Source organism: Coturnix japonica, chromosome 13 (assembly GCF_054131305.1).
Source record: "Coturnix japonica strain WE chromosome 13, WE-NBRP24, whole genome shotgun sequence".
NCBI lineage: Eukaryota > Metazoa > Chordata > Aves > Galliformes > Phasianidae > Coturnix > Coturnix japonica.
Window position 1 is genome coordinate 10,562,748 of NC_140675.1, and position 19,204 is coordinate 10,581,951.

At 48.2% G+C, this 19,204-nt stretch overlaps 1 protein-coding gene across 1 annotated transcript in view; it reads right to left on the minus strand.

The window, feature by feature from the left end:
• Positions 1 to 2,221: 2,221 nt before the first annotated feature.
• MAD1L1 (mitotic arrest deficient 1 like 1) overlaps positions 2,222 to 19,204 on the minus strand; it is a 307,536-nt gene continuing 290,553 nt past the window's right edge. The window contains exon 18 of the mRNA XM_015876929.3: positions 2,222 to 3,245. Coding sequence (XP_015732415.2) covers positions 3,087 to 3,245 — 159 coding nt within the window. The 3' untranslated portion in view covers positions 2,222 to 3,086. The remainder of the gene's footprint in view (positions 3,246 to 19,204) is intronic.

A 19,204-nucleotide genomic window follows, 5' to 3' on the forward strand; every position in this document is an offset into this window, starting at 1 on the left:
CATGCCAAGTTAGGGATGAGCTGTGCTCCACCATAACTAACATCTACAAATAGCTGAGCTACATCTCAGGCTTCCCATGGACCATCCCAAAAGGGCTTTCCAAGCCAATTCTGAGGCACCTCTCCCAGGACAACTCAGGCTGATACACACAACAAAGAGCCAGGAGACGACACAGGAATATAAAGGTCCAGGTTCATTGATGCAACCAACCCTAGGAGGGGCACGAGCTTGGCAATATGTGCCTTAGCCAAGAGCTCTGTTGTGCTCAAGGACTGTGTGGCAGTGCCTGACAGCTCTTTACCCCTGCTCAATACTTATAAATGCACACAGATGAGAAGGCTGATCAGTCGAGGAGTGGGGATGCACAAGCAGTTTGAGTGAAGGGAAGCTTCAGGCAACACTGCAAACAAGACAGTGCTCCAACACACACAGTCCCCCAGCCGTGCATTAATAAATCATATTTTACAGCTTATAGCACATAAACCCAGTGAGCGTGCACGGGGTCCCAGCAAGCACACACACACTTGTTAACGCTCTCTCCTCTCCCCTCCAACCGACTGCAAATTTATTACCAATCTCCCAAGATTTTCTAAAATGATTTTCTGCAGAGGGCTGGAGCCTTGCAAGTGACAAGCTGAAGACAGATGGGTCTCATGCACCCAGCACCTGGAGTGTTTGCAAACTGCAAACCAGCAGCAGACGGTGCCTCAGTTGTTCCTTGTCCCTACATATGGGGGGACACAATAGGATGAGTGGGATGGCAGAGCCTTGCAATGGGCCGAGACTGGGGTAGCTCTGGATGGAAGGGGAGAGCACAGTAAAATCTGGCACTATAACTATTCCTAATGGCTCACTCATGGGTGAGAGGAGAGGTGTGATGATGGTGGCACAGAGTTTGGCCACCATCAGTGCCTGAGCTGGAAGGTGGAGTCTCAGCTTCTCTGCTCCAAACCTAACCACAAACCCACATCCCATAAGCACCACAGGTGGCTTTGCGATGGTCATGCCTCCATGAGAGCACTCTCAGGCTCTCTGAGCAAGCCTTGGAGCAGCAAAGCTTCCCTAGAGCCTTGGCTTCATCCAGTGCCCAAGGCTGCCCTCCATCCAACAGCATTACACAGCAGCAGAGCAGGGATGCTGCTGGCTGGAGCAGGACTGTGGTCCCAGCAGCTTCCAGAAGCACTGCCAGCTTTGGCACCACGCAGGCACATCTGGCCAAGCACCCATCTTTGCAACAATTCTCTCTTAGACATGCAGGCTTATTAAACTTAGCAGAACAAATCAGTCTTGCTGGGGAATAGGTGGAGAGAGGCAATCCATCTGTGTCTCCTCCCCACCAAAGGCGTCTCAGAAGACTACTGCTTTTTCCCAGCCTATCATCCTTTCACTCTTGGGAGGCAACTTTCCAACGAGTAGAACATCTTTTCCCTTGTCACTCACCAGCATCACTTCTCACCTCACCCGTGTTTTGCTAAGATAGAGGGTTTATTGTAAACTTATTAATTACTTCATTTCTCCTGCGAGGAGCCAGGAGAAAAATTTTCCGAGGCAGCCAGAATTTGCTATTGTGTTGGTGGAGGAGCCGAGTGCGGCTGACGTCATGATTCATTTTCCCCATGACTGAGGAAGGCGACTCTCAGAGCCACGCTGTGCATGTGAATTAGGCAGCGCACCCCTGGCACAGCACGCCAGGCAATTCATCTTCCACCAGGACTTCTTCAAGCGGAAGAGAAAACGCCAAACTTTTGCTGTTACCTTTCATTCTGATGGCAGCACTTCCATGCAAATCCCACAGAGAGGATTGGGGGGGTCTGCAGCCTCCCCATAGCGTATAGCTGTCCCACCTGCATCTCTGGTAGCTCTGCATGGAGACACATGGACAGGTTCCAGAGTGACTCCAGTAAGGATGCTCAATCCTGCACTCACCGTAAGCATCGAAGCTCACTTGCTGGGCTGGTTACTGCTACGTTCTCTCCAAGCTCAGGAAGTGTGTTCCTGCTGATATCAAGAGGGAATCAATATACACAGAAGTTCGTAACAAACTGATCTTGTTTACAGCACAAATGAGGCTTGCCTGGCAAAACTGAGGTGATGTTGTCCTTCCTTCTCAAAGCAGTGCCAGCGTTGAACCACTGAGGTATGATTTGTTACCACACTTCGTACATGGCAGAGCACGGGGGAAGCACAGTGTACCTCCCCAATAAAGGAGTCGTACATCCAGTTTGGGAAGTGACAATTTATTCTTAGGATAGAAGAAGTACATCCATTGCAACACAAAATATCAGCATTCAGGAGTGTCCCATCCTCCACCCAGGAAAGAAAAGCTTGCAGGAAGAAAGACATCCCCAGCAAAGTGAGACCCACCAGCAGCAACAAGAGCACCCCAACGGGTTCCCTGCCATGTCCCACATTCCTGAGATAACCAAAAGGACAAGAGTCTCCCCAGTGAGGAACAAATAACGTGGGGCTGACATTTGAGTGCACCACAGGCACTGAGGTGTCAAACACACTTGCAGGATCTTCAAAAGTCCATTTATTCTTACTTGCGTGCTCAGCAATTCTGGGGTTGGTACCTTGGGAGCCAACTTGGGCAACAGAATATTATGGAAATAATTCCAACCCCACCGAGTGATGAACCATACGCAAGAGCAGGAGGTATCCAGAAGGAACCTGCCACCCTCAAAGCCCACATCTACCTCTGCAGGGCCTGGATTTGGGGAAGCTTTTGGGAAAAGGTGTGGCTCCCTAAAGCAGCAATTCCCAGAGAAGCGCTGGGGTGGTCTGGGGAGTGATGTACACCTCTCATAATTCAAAAGGTGGAGAATGCAAGACCCATTCCCCACCTTTACACAGGAAAGCCCCAGGATACAGCCCTCACCAGGGAGGGAAACGATGCTTATCAGAGAAAATGGTGGGATTTGGGTATCAGCATGGAAGAAAGGGGGGGATAAGGAGCTTCCTGTGACCCAATGCAACAACTGAAGGATGGGAGGGGAAAGTCCACCCTCACTACCTGGTGAACAATGCAGGTAAGGCAGTGACCTGCCCTGTGGTGCTCCGTGCCTGGCTGGCAGTGGGTCTGTGTGCTACGCGATGGTCTGGCGGCTGAACAGCTCCAGGGTGAGGGCGCTGAGGAAGGCAGGGATGCTGTCCTGGTGCAGCAGGTGCAGCTCAATGAGCTCCCGGACGGTCCGCGAGAACTCGTTTTCCAGAAGTTGCATTTTTCCACCAGAGGAGCTGGAAGCCTGAGGGGAAAGCAGAAAAGGCCCATTAATACAGCAAGGGTTTAATTTGTCTCCTGCGACACAGGGGAGAGCCAGCACTGCTGCTCCGAAGCCTCCTTCAATGCAGATCCGCCTGTAATCAAGGAAATGTTATCTGCTGCAGAGCAGGTGCTCGGCACACGCTTTAATTGATCTGTTATTGAGTCCTGTGCTTCCAAAGTCCCCACACAGGACCCCCTGTGCTCACCTCCCCTGATAACAAGCAGCACAGCGGGGAGAAGAGTGGTCTGATGGCCATGGGAACTGCATGGGGTGCTGCCGAACTGGGGTGACCACAGTAGTGTCACCATAATCAGGACCCAGGGCTCAGCAGCTACACCCAGGAGCTCTCTCTCCATGCAAACAGCCACTCCTGAAGCCCTACACATCTGGAGGAGGAAGCAGACCCACTCCCAGCTGACACAACTCCCCTGGCAGCCATCCATCCTGCAGCCCCCCAGTGCTTCTGGGTGATGAAATCACAGCCCAGCAGCTCACAGCCAACAGCTCCAGAGGAATTATTCCAGAGATGCTCAGATGAAAATGAGGAAACTCAACATGTGGGAAGACATTACAAATCTCCTGCAACATACTAAACAAGCAAGCAGGAAAAAAATAGAGCAAGTGAAGTAAGGAGCGCTCGAAGCCTCTCCTGCCTCCAGGGGCATGAAAGCTGCTTGTTTATTAATAAACAGCAAAAACCATCACAGTGCAAATGCTAATTTTCCCCCCTTGCCATTTCCCTCTTCAAAACGCTGCTGCTCCTAATTGTTCTGCAGCTCTGCTCCCTCTCACTGAGCAGCAGCACCCAAAAATGGGATGCCAAAACCAGAGCCACGTGGAAAGGAAACATGGCTTTACCTGCCAGGGGAGAAAGGAAGCGATAATCACCCAGAGCCTCAGGGAACTGCTTGTTTCTGATCTCATGTTTTCAGCAGCCTGGACACATTTGATTATGAACTTTTCGTGTATTTGTCAGTTCTGATTGCAAAGAGCACCAGGTACCAACGATGCCCCTGTCAACCCTGAGCCAGGGAGGGAATCTAAACGAGGTTTTGGCACAGAAAAGTAAATTAGCTTTTGTTCAAGCCTCCTCCACTTCAGCTTGGTTGTTATTCAGAAGCTCCAAGAGGTGCTGGGTGCCTTATCCTACTGCAGCACCCCAGCTGCAGGCTACACGGGCCGCTGCATCACACTCAAGGCTCAGCTGGCCAGGACGTGCAAGAAACGTGCACCTGCAGCCCATGGAGAACCAGAGGCAGGATGAGAGGCTGGAGCTGCCCCGTGGGCACAGACAGAAGCAGCAGGAGGAAGGTCCTGGCACAAGGAATGCATTGCTTGCACCTCCAAAGTCAAGAATGAATGGGCTTCACTAAAATGGGAATTCCATCTCTGCAGGAAATACACACTCTGCCTCCCTCACAGATTTAAAGCACTCTTCGGGCACAAAATTAATTTCCTAAGAATTTACAAGCAAGTCCATTAATTGGTTTACCAGTTTAATTAATTAAAGCAAGTTCCTTAAGAAATCCAGCATCCAGAGCCAGGCCATTTGCCTGTGTTTTATGGTTGCAGAGTAACATAAATGTTTTAAATTTCCCTTTTACTTTGAGCTTGCTGGTGTCGCAAGCGAAGGCTCCATTTGAATAATTCCTTTTTCTTTTTATGAGATTAATGGACATTTTTCTCCACTATTCTTCATAACCGAAGTTTCCTCCTCCTCCAGCAGAGGCAGAAGAATAATGAGCAGAGAAAGTTCCACAAGCAAATACGTGCTTTCTGTTCCTCCCCACTGCACTCAATGGGGCTGCTCCCTCCTGGGAAACCCTCTTGGCACTGCTTTCCCCCAGCAGCACTCCCAAACATGGGGAAAAAAGGACAACAAAAAGCATCCAAAAAATCCAAAAGCACTGAAAAAAAAAAAAAAATCAGACATCTTATCCAGGTTCCTTATGATCTCTCCAGTAAGAGGAAGAAGACGAGAAAGCAGCCGCTTGGAAAAAAGGCAATTCCTTCTCTGCCGGGAGATGTTTACACGCTGACTTTGAGGATGGATGCACTTGCAGTTCAGTTCATTCCATCTCACAGTGCATTTAACAACAACAAAAAAATTAGAAACTTGGTTTTGTTTTTACTTTTTCTTTTTTCCCTCTGAGTGTTTTAAAACGGCTGTTGTTGCTACCGTTCTTATTATTTGTTTTTATTGCTTTTTTTCCTCTTTGCTCATAATGTAGAATGGACTGGGACACATAGGCAGACTTGCTTCAGGAGTGTCCATGCAGCACGTGCTTTAGAAATGAAGTGCTTATAGGCACTTTCCCATTAGTTCACAGGGTTTCTTTGCAGCCTTCCTGGGCCAGCAGCAGGCAGGGGAGTGAGTGGGGATCTGGGGCAAGGGAAGGGATGCACAGTGGTGTGGAGACAGTGTGTATAGGACACTGGAGGAGATGCTGTGCTCAGCGACTGCTGCAGGTGTTTCATGCTGAAAAATAAAGCCAAAACCTCCAGTGGTACAGAGCTGGGAGGGTCCTTCTGTCCTTCTCTTTACAGTGCACTGCCAGGACTCCGCCCCCCCACAACTTCCATGATTATTAATATTAAAAATACCTACATCTCAACCCTCACAGCAAACCTGGGGCCACAACTGCTGCCACCACCAGCCACAGTTGTCACATCCACATGGTGCTGTCACTATTTCCCCCTTGTGAGGTATCCTTGAAATTCAAAGCCCAAGTGCAGCCCAAGGCCTCCCAAGCCCACCTAGGTAGGAAACGCTCAGCTGAGGAACACAAACAAATGGGAAGCAGATGAGATAAACCACACCACACACAAGCCCAGCTCTGACTGCTCCAAACCCAACACTATCAACACATCTCACCCAGAGCTGCGTGCTGCTGCTTTTAATGGGAAGTGTGAAAGAAAAAGCTTTTAGAGGTGCACTGAATACATGGGGTCAAAGGGAGAGCCAAGCTGGAGAGTAAACTAACCTTCCCCATGCAGAGGAGAGGTAGACACAAGCACTTTGGGGACCATCAGCACACCATCCCCACTCAGCTGAGCACTCCAGCAAAGGGCAGTGCTGACCTAGAGATGCACACAGCCCAGGATGCTGAAGCACTGTGAGAGCAATGTCTCACAGGTACTCAGCATATAAACCTGCATTGTTTCTGTCTAATACACGAGGAAAATAAAATCTGCCTGGCTCACTAAACTACTGAGATTCTGGTCTATGTTATGTTTTATTCAGATCTCAAATACTTGCAAAAGGGAGACTCCAGCTTTTGCTAAGCTCCATTGCCAGCTCAGCCTGATTTAAGGCCTACTGGGACCTCTTCTAGAAAAGCAGTGGAAATCAATCTGCCCCGTGCTGCTGCTCACTTGGCTCTGCCAGTAGGGGATGCAGCTCCTGCCATAGATCTGAAGGGTGACTTCAGATTTCTCTTCGTAGATTGCTTCATAGAGCAATCAGATCGGGGCAGATTTCATTACGTTGTAGAGCAAGAAGACAGGTCTATTTACCACACGGTGACATCAACTTGCAATAGCTGTTCCTGGCTCTGCTTGGAGAAAAAAGTTGTTAGCATAAGTGTTCTTCCAGGAGAATCAAGATCAGCCTCTGCCTTCCAGAAGGAAGCAGCATACATCTCCCCTTTAACCCTGGAAATTGGTAGATTATTCAAAGCTGTATGGCTTAGATACACATATAAAAGTCTCTCAAATAACCACCAGCATGGTAGAAAAACAAATCCTTCTCTCCAGAAGGGGACCAGGCAATGCAGAAGGTGCTGAGAGGCAGCAGACACTCCTGCAGCTGGCAGGGCATGTAGCAGTGCATGGATGGAGGAGCCTCCCTTAATGTGCATGGACTTAAGGTGCACATTGCTTCTGACCACACTGGTTTCCCTAAAGCAGATCTTTATCCTCACACTGCTATTGCACAGAAACATCCCCTGCATAGTTGGAATAATACAAGTATAGTTACGTATAGTTGGAAATAGATAGAGGGCACCTAAGGAAAAGACTCACCAACTCTGAGGCCTTCAGTCAAGATAGATGCTTGCTGATGCTGAGGCTCACCACAAAAACTCCACAGTGGAGCAATCCCCAAAAAGAGATGCTACCTTAATGGTGGTCAGCCCTTAAATGGGATCTGGGAGAGATGCAGTCGAGCTCCACCCCTTTCTGGGAACCCAGCTGAATTACCCTCACCTGTGCTCCCACTGCTGACTCAGCACTTGCTGGTGCCAGGCACAGCTCAGCATGGGAACCCCACTTCCAACACCTTCTCAGAGTCAGGCAGGACTGAATCCAAGATTTTAGTAGGGCAGCCAGAGGGACTTTCTGCCCCTTGGCACAGCCACAAGCCTTTGCTTTGCAGATGCTGCTTGGCCATGCTCTACAGCAGACGTTCCTTTTCACATTTGAGATGTATTAGGGGTCAAAATGAGCAAGTGAATCATTGCCCGGTGACATTTACCCAGCGCATGTATTGTGGAGGATCTATCTCATCTGTTATGCTCCTTCCATAAATCACTTTCTATGCTGTGTCCCTGTGCACAACCGTTCTGAATACACAAGGGAAACAGCCCTGTGTGTGTGCCAAGGTGCAGCACAGCTTCACGTCCACACAGAGCTTCTCTGTGTGCCCGTAAAGGGTTATGCCATTGCTACAACCTCCCCTCACTGCCCCAGTTTCAGGCCATTTCCCTTGGCCTCGTGGTGCTCCCTGTCCTTCCTTGAAGCCTCCCCACCACATCAAGTCCTTGTACAGCTCCAATCACTCCGAACCTCCTCTTCACAGAGGACTCTTACCCAAAAGAGCCCCTCCATCAGCACAAGACCTCAAGGCCCTGCTGCACCAACCAACCATCTCTGGAAATCTCAGTGATGGCACAGCCACGTGTGCTGCAGCCTCTGCCATTAAGTGCATGGGGCACTGCGGCTCACGTTAGCCTGCGTGTAAACCCTGTCACAGCCCAACAAACACACTTGAAAACATCTTTTAAGAAGCCGCCTGCTCTGACCTTTAAACAAGAAAATCTTTTTGTTTCTGGCTCTTGCTTTGGATACTGAGATTTTTCTAAATGTCAAAGGCCGCTTTGCCCACATGCAGCAGCTGAGCTCCCCAGGTTAAGGACAGCACAGCAGAAGCGATACATGGACACACTGACAAAGCCCACTTGGTCGCTTTGGTTTGGTGCTGGGAAGCCCACAGAGCACCCAGCCAACAAACTGAAGCACCCAGCAGATACCAGCATCAATTCCTGCTGCTGATGGATGCCCAGCATTTGCTTTCAGGCAATCAGCAGCAAGGTGGAAAGTGCTACTTTCTAATGCAGACTGATATAAATAGGCATCGTTGCCTATGCAGAGTTAGTGTTTGCTCTGCAGTGTGCAATGGGCAGAAAAACAAAGAGAAAGTGTTTGTGTGCATGTGTGCACACCCATGTGGAAAGTGCCTGCTGAAGTTATAGCAATCCAAACATGAGGCATTGGGATCTGTGTAATTGCTCTAACTTGGCTCTCTTGGGTGATGATATCATTATCAAAATCCCCCAATTGAATTACTCCTCGCCTATCAATCTTTCCTAAGTATCACGCACCGTTCAAATACCAGGTCCCCAGGTAGCCACTAAATCACTTTAATTAGAGGCTGTTCATTTAAAATTAGAGAAATATTAAAAAATAACAACAACAACAACAAAAAACAAACTGTACCACAAGATGTGCTTACGCCCTGAAATATTTATGAGGTTTTTTAGCAAACTGGTTACTGTTTTCCTTCTCCCTTTGCTGGGGTACCGGGCAGGCTTCTGCTGGCCTTATAGGTTACCTTCCCAGTGCAGCTGTGGCAGGATGCTCAGCTCTGCTTCAACCCGACCATCCACCTTTTACAAATGACCGTTCCTCATTCGCTGTAAAGTTTTTCCCCCCCAACATTCTCTTTGAAACCCAAAAGAGGAAGAGCACTTCCTTTTAATAACTGCTTCTTGCAAAGACCTCCGACCTCCGTGCCACCATCTCGCTGGATAAAGTGAATTTATGAGGCAGGGACGGATGGATGCCTGTAAAGGGCCTTCCAGGAAATGTAATGAAAAAGCTGCTTTTAGCTGCTGAGCAAAGGAAAGCAAGCACCTGGCAATGCCAAGAAGAAAATTGAAAGCTGGGGTGGGATAAGCAAGAAACAGCCCTGCATGTGCTGAGATTTATTGCAAACATTTCCTTTCTCTTTCTTATTATTCAACACTGAGATGAACCACAACCCTACAGTGTCTTCTCAGCATAGGAGGTCAGCTCATACACTTCCATCTTAATCAGACACACAACCCAGGCACTGCATGCATCGGTGACAGCAGCGATGGGCTCCGGGCTGTTGCACCAACTCTACTCCAAAGTATTGCAGAGCGAGAGCTTCTCCCTACAGCTCCCTACGTCTCCTCTGCAGCTGGTGTGAAATGATGTTGAAAAAAGCCGAGCCGTGTGCTGAGCTCCTGCCCTGCTCTCAATAGGGAAGAACGGCTGCTGTTCATCCCGGCGGATGGCGCCACGTGGTTTCTCCTATGGGTTAACGCCCTTTAAACTGTCAAATGTGATGCCATAAAAACAAGATCAAAGACTCTGAAATCAGGGAAATGCTTTTTTTTTCATTTGTACTATTACTATTTTATATCTGAATATTCCTACGGAGCTTTTCATCCTGAAAGATGGGCCTTTGAACTGCTATGATTTCACCTATCACGGAGGAGCAACCCCCAGGGGTAAAATGTGACAGCTATTATCAGGGTGCATTAATGTTACTCAACAGTTCAGGACAGACAGAGACAAATACATCCAATTTAAATCACAGGTTTGGAGAACTGCAGCTCAGTGTGGATTAATACCCCTGCATTTTCCAAAAGTGCTTTGAGAGTTTTAAAGGACGAGCATTGAAACCAAAACTCCCTGCCTCATCTGTAGGATGCACTCAGCCTCCCGCCATTGTGAATCGAACCTGTTAGAGAGGGAAGGGGGAGCAGAAATGATTCACCAGTAGTGTCTGCTCCTGCAGGTTCTGATGGGCATTGCCACACCAGCTATCAGGTAGGGTCACCCTGCAGAGATTCGCTGAGGCGATAGCTAGAAATGGTTTGGCTGAATGTGAGACTGGTGAGAGTAAATCACAGATGACTGTTCACATCACAGAGAAAGGAAAATTGCATGGGATGTCCGCTAATATAGACACAGGGTATGACAGAGTTTGAGATCCTAAAAGCCTCATGACTGTCACATACCATTCGCAGCCACATACAGGGTATTGATAAGCATCAACCACAAAGAAATGCAGATGAGGGCCTACAGAACTTCTCTAATGCCATCCTAGAAAAAAATCAAATGATGACATTAAGCCTGTAAAGCCAACACCTCATGAAAAGGCTCAGGATCTTTATACACTGGTGTCTTTCTTTTATGTAGGGGGAAGACGTGCTGATCTCCTGGCAAAGGTAGAGTATCTCTGACCTTCAGAAGAAGCAGCCAAATGCATGTTATTGCAACTGCTGTCACAGTTGAGTGCCATGGAGCTGGAGCACTCTGGCACCAGGGCTGCAGCTTCCAGCCATCTGTGAGGTGACCACATTGGACTGGTCAAGCTGCAGAGTGAGTAGCTAACAAGCATTAACAACATCTAGCCCATGTGTTCTGTCTAGTAAAATGCCAACCCGTCTGGCTGTAACATTAGCGACTCCACAGAAGCCATATGCAGGATAGACATAAATTAGGAAGAGAAAAATCTCCTGCTACTTTCTTTGAAATGACTCTGCAGTTGCAGCCCGCAATGCTGGGACTGGGTGTTATTCAAACCCTCTTTTCCCATCCAAATCACAGCCCTGTGCTGCCTCGCAGCCCTGTCATCCACAGGCAGTGCCTGGCCCTGATGAGCACAGCAGCTTGGTGCAAAGGGAAAAGGAGGTGCAGCTTAAACTGTGTCCTACAGCTCTATCCCAGGAGAGCCAGGAGAAAACAACTTGAGGGAGAAATCAGGGACTGGAAAATAAGCCCCATGCACAGGAATTCATCTTTTGGAAGGGGAACTCATCTCACTAACTCAGATTCTTCTCCATCTCCCTTGCCTGGAGGAGAGCTGGAGCAATGGCAAAGAACTGAGAACATAGGCATCCTGCAACATGAGAAGGAAGCACCTATGGGAGAAACAGAGTAAAACCATCCATGTGGGGCTTTAAGCAAGATGGCCTGGCTCCCAAAGTGGGGAGAGATTCCACTTGTTGTGAACTGCAGCTGTGAGCATGAGATCTGTATGAGAACATCAGCAGCAGAGTTTGCAAAATCTTGCACTGATGAGGGACAGCTGGAAGCACAGTGAATTCTGATGGCAACTTCTTGTCAGCTGCCTGGTTGCCTGGGAGACAGGCATCTGCTCCCCGGAGCACATTGCCACTCGCCAACGGGCAGAGCTTGCAATACAGCAAGCATTGGTGTGTGATCCATCCCCATCTCTTGGTATCCTTTTGGAAGTCTTCTCACAAGCAGGTTGGGTGGAAGGCTGAAGAACATGAAGATCCTACGACAGGTTCAAGAGACCGTAAGGGACAGACTTGCTGTCAACCAGGCAATTAGACTGCAGATCTGTGGCTATAGGATGGGACAGTATATGGAGCATGCCCATTCCTGGCTCATTGAGTTTGCAAGGCTTATGAAGGAAGGAGTAACAGATGGACCTGATGGCAGATTGCAGCTGAAGATCTTAGCATGTTTATTCATTACCCTCTTCTAGTTCTTGTTATAGTCTGGCACCCAGGGCTAAAATGCAGGATGAAACCCTGCACCAAGGAAACTGGCTGCAGGCATTAGTCACCCATGCATGGAGCCAACATGGTGATACAGTCTGCACCACAGGGACTGAACACAGCTCAGCTCGGAGCAGGGACTGGTCAGTAATTGCTCTTTCCTACCGGCCTGAGTGAGTCACTCATAATTATGAGTTGCCAAAGTGGAATTGAAACATTGGCTTTGAAAAGAACACAGGTTGCTGCTGTAACACCAATAACCAGATTCCACAGTCTTAGTGTGCGTCAAGAAAGATGCTTTCAGTTCTCTTGCTTTTTGCTGGCTCTCAATTTCTTTGTTTTTCTTCCTTTGGAATCACTGTCATCAGCACTGCTGTCAACAGGACTGAAGTGGACAAGGGCTGTCAGTACCCAGAAAGTAGACAGGGAAAGTTGGTTCTGTCCTAACATACAACACTTCTCCTGTGCCTTCAAGACTGAGCTTTAAGCTTCAGTAACCCACTGCGGGGAGCCACGTTTCTCAGACTGCATCCGTAGAGACAAGTCAAGATTTACGGTAAGGAAGATGATGATATTACTTCAAAAATGTCACCACTTTTATCTCAGTTTTGTGACTCTGAGTGCACGTTGCTGGTGGTACCAGTGGCTGCTCTGGTGGAGTGGCTCAACCCAACCGGTGGTCCACGGGCAGGAGAAGGCAATGTCTGACACAGTAAGGACAGCCATCAGCTGGGCTGTGCAGGCTGAGTATATTTTGCTTTCAGTGGGGCTGTAATGAGAAACCTGGAGTCCTCTCTCAAGCAGACAGCACTGATCCCGCCATGAGGGCAAGTCCACAGCTGAAGGTACAGAAGTTACAGCTAAAGAGCGAAGGAGTGAGCAGGAAGAGTTCAGTACTCAGTGAGAAAGGGAAAGAAATTCCACTGTATTCCTTGAGGGGACACTCAGACCTCTGGGCTACAATGCATTTGCTGAGAGCACCTGCTGCAGCTGCCTGTGCTGTCATTTGGCACTAAACTCCTGAAGAACACGGCAAGACAGTGCTGCTGGTTCTCATGTCTGGATGAGCACGCTGCTCTTCCCATGGGGAAAAGGAGAGGTTTCCTAGTTAGTGAGAGCACCATGTTCGAGCAGCCTTGGAGGAATGTGCCTCAGGCCCCAGCCCTCTGCACGACACACATCTGACTGATGTCTCTTCCTGCTGATGCTCTCCTGCTGACGGGCTGCCATCCACCAGGCAGCTCCTCTCGCTGGAGGTGCAGGGGGGAAGAGATTTATGCAGACACCATGTATGCAATTATGAAAACAGAAGACAAGACACCCGGATATCACACAAATTGATGCATTTTTGCTGGCAGGCTTTTTGCATGAGCCAGTAACAGCTGTCAAGCTCCAGCCTCTCTCATCTGAGCTCTGCTAGCACTTCAGCATCCCTCCATCTCCTTTAAGAGGGCTTTCTTCCCTTCCCTCGTGCAGCTTGCTCCAGATGCCACAGCAAAGCTGGCAGTAGTATGGGATGCAAAGGGAAGACGGCGCGATTGGTTTTCATAGCAGCATTAAAATGTAATGTTCACTTCTTTAGGCAAGATCCAGCTAATTAGCAATGACCTCGAGGCAACCAAGCTGCTCAACCAGCAATCTCTCCTACTCTTGAGCTCTTTAAAATTTGCCCTTTCCCTGTGCCAAGCCTTTCGTCAATCCTGCCTAAAGCCCAGCAGCGAGCTGCAAACACACACACAAACACACAGAGAGTCCGCTGCCTTCTGGAAACGGGTGGCAGTGAGGAGTCGCACTGCAAAGGTGACACAGCCCTTTGGGCTTCTGTACACACGTCCCCCATTCTGCGCAGTGCTGAGGAAGGAAAGGACATGTCTGCATGGCTCCTGCCAGAGCAGCTCCTGCAGTGACCTCTGCAGATGGGCAGCCTGCTGCTCCGCGCACCCTCCTGCTTTCCGTCACTCCACGCCTATGTTTGCTTTTATAAATGGATTTAACCTTTCTAAAATTAACAGCAGAAGAGAACTTACTTTGGCAGAAAGTCAGCTTTGGAAAGATGGAGAAATGCAACATTTTCCAAACATTAGAAAACCGCAGACTTAGAGCTCTGCGTTACTCTCTCCAGCACGTGCTGTTTTCTCTCATTATTCTGAGTGTTAATACATTAATAGATTTTCTCCTGACGAACGGCTGTACGAGACTCTCTTTCTAGGAACACATATGGTTCCTTCTTGCCACAATATTGGAAAAGAGAGACAAAATATTTAAGCAGTGACACCAATAAAAGATTTTATCTCCCCTCACCCTGATGTAAATAACTAATGCTGGAGCCAACCCCAGGCTCTAAACGCTTCTTATCTTTCAGAAAGTCCTTAATCAAATCTGAACGCGTTGGCTGAGGCCCATTGGAAATAATGGGGCTGTCTGTGGTTATGAGGCCATCTGATATCTGCTAACCCTGCAGGATGCTCCGTGGCTGGGAGGAACACGGCAGTGGGGTACATTACACAGGGCTTGCAATGCGAGGCACGAGGCTGCACAGGCTGCCTCCCCCAGCAGGCAGAGGCAGAGCCAGGCTGCAGCACACAGTGAGAGCAGGCACAGCTCTTCTCCCCCAACATCTGCAAAGTCCAAGAGCTGTCCTGAATCGAGGCAGTTCTTGGGGGACTCCAAATGCTGCTTTCCCAGCTGTCCACACTCAGGCTGCTGACGGACATGGGAATTACCAGCAGACAGCCCAGAATACATGCTGACAAATTCCAATTCAGGCTTGCCTCGGTCAGCTGCCAGAGCATGAATTCCTTAAAAGATCCATTTCTCCCTCCTTTTCTTCCATGCCATGTCATTACTTCTTTCTCTCTGCCACAGTAATCCTAGCTGCCCAGTGGCACCACCTCAGACCAACAGCAGTTCTCACTTAGTGCTGCTCGTAGTGCAGCCCATCAGCCCTGTTACCTCCAGAGTGACACAGCCCTACTGCAAGCTAAACCGTGACACGTAAAACCCTTTTTCCACTCCAAGAAGAGAGACCTGCAAGGGGAGGACCTGCAGGTTTATATTCCAGAAAACATTTATCACTACAGAACTGCAACACGGTGTGAAAATAAAAGCTCTCCAAACCTGCTTTCACGCACTCCCCAGCGTGCCCAGAGGTGTTCCTGCTGTGATACAGCTAACAATGCTCTCGAGAATGTTTTCACAAAGAAAAACCACAAACAAAACAGCAAAGGAGTGAGTAAGCATCTCCTCAAGTGCCTCAAACACAGGCTGTCTGTGTTCTAACCCCAGCAGAGGAATGGTGCTGGTAGTATTTGGGTGTTACGGGAGGAAAAGATGTCAGCAACTAGAATGGGTTGCACAAGGAGGCTGGGGATGCCCCATCCCTGCAGGCATTCAAGGCCAGGCTGGATGTGGCTCTGGGCAGCCTGGGCTGGTGGTTGGTGACCCTGTACACAGCAGGGGGGTTGAAACTGGATGCACGCGGAAAGCAAAAGATACAGACAGAAAAACAAGGGGATGAGTTTCCTCGGAGGTTTCACAGTCAAAGGTATTTAAATGAAATCATTTAAAACCAGAAAGAATCTCACAAAGTGCTTCCAAGTGTCACATTCCAATTGCTTGTTTTCAGCTTCGTCTGAAAAGAGCCTCTGAGGGCACCCAGGTGCCTGGGCTGCTGCTCCCTCCTTCCTCACGTGCTCTCCATCGAGTTACACACCAAGCTCATAAAACAAGCAAGTCTTACAATAAGGACAATCAGAAACTTCACCCAGGCGTTCCCTGTCACGTATCTGAAGGGCAGATGAGCACTAGCACACCTCTAGAGATAAAAAGAAAGGGGTTTCCTGCATTTGCAAGGCAAAGCAGCACAGTGGAAAGGATTCAGGTGCCTCCTGCTCTGCAGCAGGCAGTGTCCTCAAACCACGGGGCTGGGAGGAAACGTGGGAGATGTGGGATGAATAGCGGCCTGCAATAAATAGATCACACAGAGCACAGAAGGGTGCAGAGGGGGGATGCCCACAATGGAGGCGGCAGTGGAGCACTTCAGGGTGCAGAGGGCAGCGGCAGCCCAACAACCAACCCATTCATCCCAATGACTGCTCCATTCAGGACGAGCTGAAATGTTGTTCCCACAACAGGACCCTGCAAATGACTTTATTTAAGCAGGAAAACAGATTTGTGTTGTTTCTGAAGGCAAATGAATTTAGCTTTGGCTGCAGAGATCTGAGCTGTGTTTCTCTCGGTGCCAAGAAAAGCATCAGGCTCGTGGGGGGAGACTTAAGAGGCTGTGTTTGCCTTTAGTCTCCCATGGAGCACATCTGAGCAGAAAAATGGGCTCACACAGCACAAGGGCTGGGCTGCAACTGTGAAGAATTCAGCAGCTTTGAGTCCCGCTTTTCCCAGTTTCCTGATGAGTTATTTTTAATTTAATTAAAGACTCCCCATAGGCGTCTGCGGGACAGGCTGGGGAGGGGATGATGAAGCTAACTGTTTTTCATGCTATTTCATGCTACTTTGTCTCTAATTGTCACTTTTCAGAACAACACAGGACCCCATCTGCATCTGAGCTCTGACAAGTGCAATACAAGCACGGACAATGGACTTTTCTGCCTGCGTACTCATGAGATAGATTTGCCCTTAAGCTGCTATGCAGGGATGCACAACTCTCTGCTTCACAGTGCCTGGATATTTAACCTTAATAGAATTTTATATACATTCTTACGAACAAATTTACAAATACATAAATAGCATAGATCAGAGGTGACCTTTACGTTCGTGCATGTGGAGATTCATACAGCATGAGGGCTAGCTAGGGTCATTAAGATATATTCTCATCTGAAGTTTCTTATGAATTATTTGTAAGCTATTTTCTCACTTATTCTGTTATAATACTCCCACATACTCACCGACCAGTAAAAATAGCTTAACAGTGAATACATGTTTCGGAAGTCTGTTTGCCTATTTTTCTTTTGTGCAGCAGCTGCTGTTGCCATGCTGGCGTTGCTATGTTTTCCTTTTCCTTTCTTTTACTTAAGAAGGAAAAAAAGAAATAAATCTATTCCTTAAACATCCTAGACTCAGTTCATGCAACAAAATACCTGAGGAAGAACCCAAAGGAGCATAAAGTAATCCGGCAGGAAGAGCACAGCCTACGTGGAGCAGAAGGACCTCTTGACACTAATAGACATCTCCCTCTTTGGAAGACTTAATGAAACTGCAAATGCAATCTAGAATGACTACCAAAAATCTCAGGGTAACGATCATCGCAAAGGAATATTAAGGTATCTTAGAAACTGGCAGTGGAAGGTAAAAGTCCACGTTGAATTGTAAGTTGGTAAGGAAGGAGGAACTGACAGATTTAAGGAATAAATGTGGCCAAGTCTCACCTAGAAAACAAATCAATAACGTTGCTCAGTGAGCTGATGGGAACAGTCCTTAAAGCCTGACAGTTAATACTCAGCCATGTGGGTAGGCACTGAGAAATGCTTGTGCTTCTTCCCAAGGCCACAGGCCCACGGTGCCAAATCTTCCCTTCATGAAGAGCTGAGGGGGTTGGCTGAACTGAGCCTTGGGCTCAGCAATTAGGGTTCCCCATCCCTCCTGCACCTTTCAGCTCCAGGAAGGTTTGGATGAAGCCTCCACCCTCTACCTCCAACCTCCAGAAGTTTGGGGAAGAAAGCAGCAAAGCAGGGACAGAACTGAGAGTTTCAGCCCAGCGGCTGGCAACTGATACAGCAAAAGAGACAGCAAAATGACTTTGGTGGGTCAACTGGGAGGGACTGGGAAGCTCTGTGCAATTTGGGTCACCGAGCAATACTACAGCAGAAGAAATTCAGTACAGATGAGTGCAGCGCGGCGCATGTTGCCCTGCCAGCTTGAAGGACTCTTAACACACTGATGGGTACTGAGATGATGTAACCTTTCAGAACAAGAAGCCAAGTGCCACTGTGGCCAGCTTAAAGACAACTTCTCGGTGTACAGTGTCATTCAAAATAGCAAGTAATATGTCAAAATAAACTGTGTTTAAGAAAAAAAAAAAAAAGGCTAGAAATATCATGTCATGTTTTTATTCGAGTTAATAGCACGTCCTCTTCTGAGCAATGAGTCAGCTTTGGTGAACTGAGTACAAAATGAGGGTGAAAGATAAATTAGGCTTCCTTTGTTTGAGGCATGTGCCATGCAACCTGCCTCTTTGCTCTAAAGATCTCCATCACTGACTGCATCCCTGGGTCACAGGGAGAGACATTAAAGGCTGGAACAATTTACTGCGGAATTAAGAAGGGCAATAGTAAAACAGAGATGGGTAACGTGGTGAATGCTGAGTAGGATGGCTATGCTAGAAAAGAGACTGTTCCACTTATTTCAGGCGCTCTTTAGATATTCCCATCCTTGATTGAGGTGGGTGGAAGTTACAAAGCCAGATGCCCTTCACTTTCAGGAGTGAGCCTGCATTAGCTGCTGCTTTCCTGCATGGGAAGCCAAGTTTTCCTAACAAAAGCAACCAAACAAGCTCTCACCTGAACAGGACATGGGTGCTACCACTGACCACAGTGCTGTGCTTTAAGCTCATCAAGACCAGTTCTGCCATTCGCTGTGTTTCTCCTTCCTTTACCCATCTCTATTCAGCCACAGACTTTGTCAAAGACCATCTTCCCCATGTTACATCCACATGGAGCGACGCTTCCAACTCCACCAGAGAAATCATACAGAGCTGCCAGCTCAGCACCAAGGCCTGGGTGTCTGGAGCTTCCCACTTTATCCCCACCCGGGGTCCCTGCATGAACTACACACGTAGCACCATTTCTCTGCATCTCAGTATCCGCTAGAACTAATAACAGCTCCTCCACCAAGCAGGCATGCTGTGAGAATCAATTGGTATTTGTAAAGCCCTTTGAGAAATGTAAGGCACAGTCTGTATGTGAAAATTATTGATATGATTCATTACCAGGCATTCATACTCTATTTATACAACTCCCAGCCTATTGCTAAATATTATGTCCATTTGAATATTGAAATCACTGCTGCTAATAATTCCTGCTAATGTTACACCGGTCTTTTGGAGGTGGCTTTTTCGGCTTGAATGGGAGAATTGTGGAGGCAGTGAAAAAGGGAACAAATGCTAGAAGAGGAATTAAAAAGAGGACAACAGCTCTGTGCAGGCTT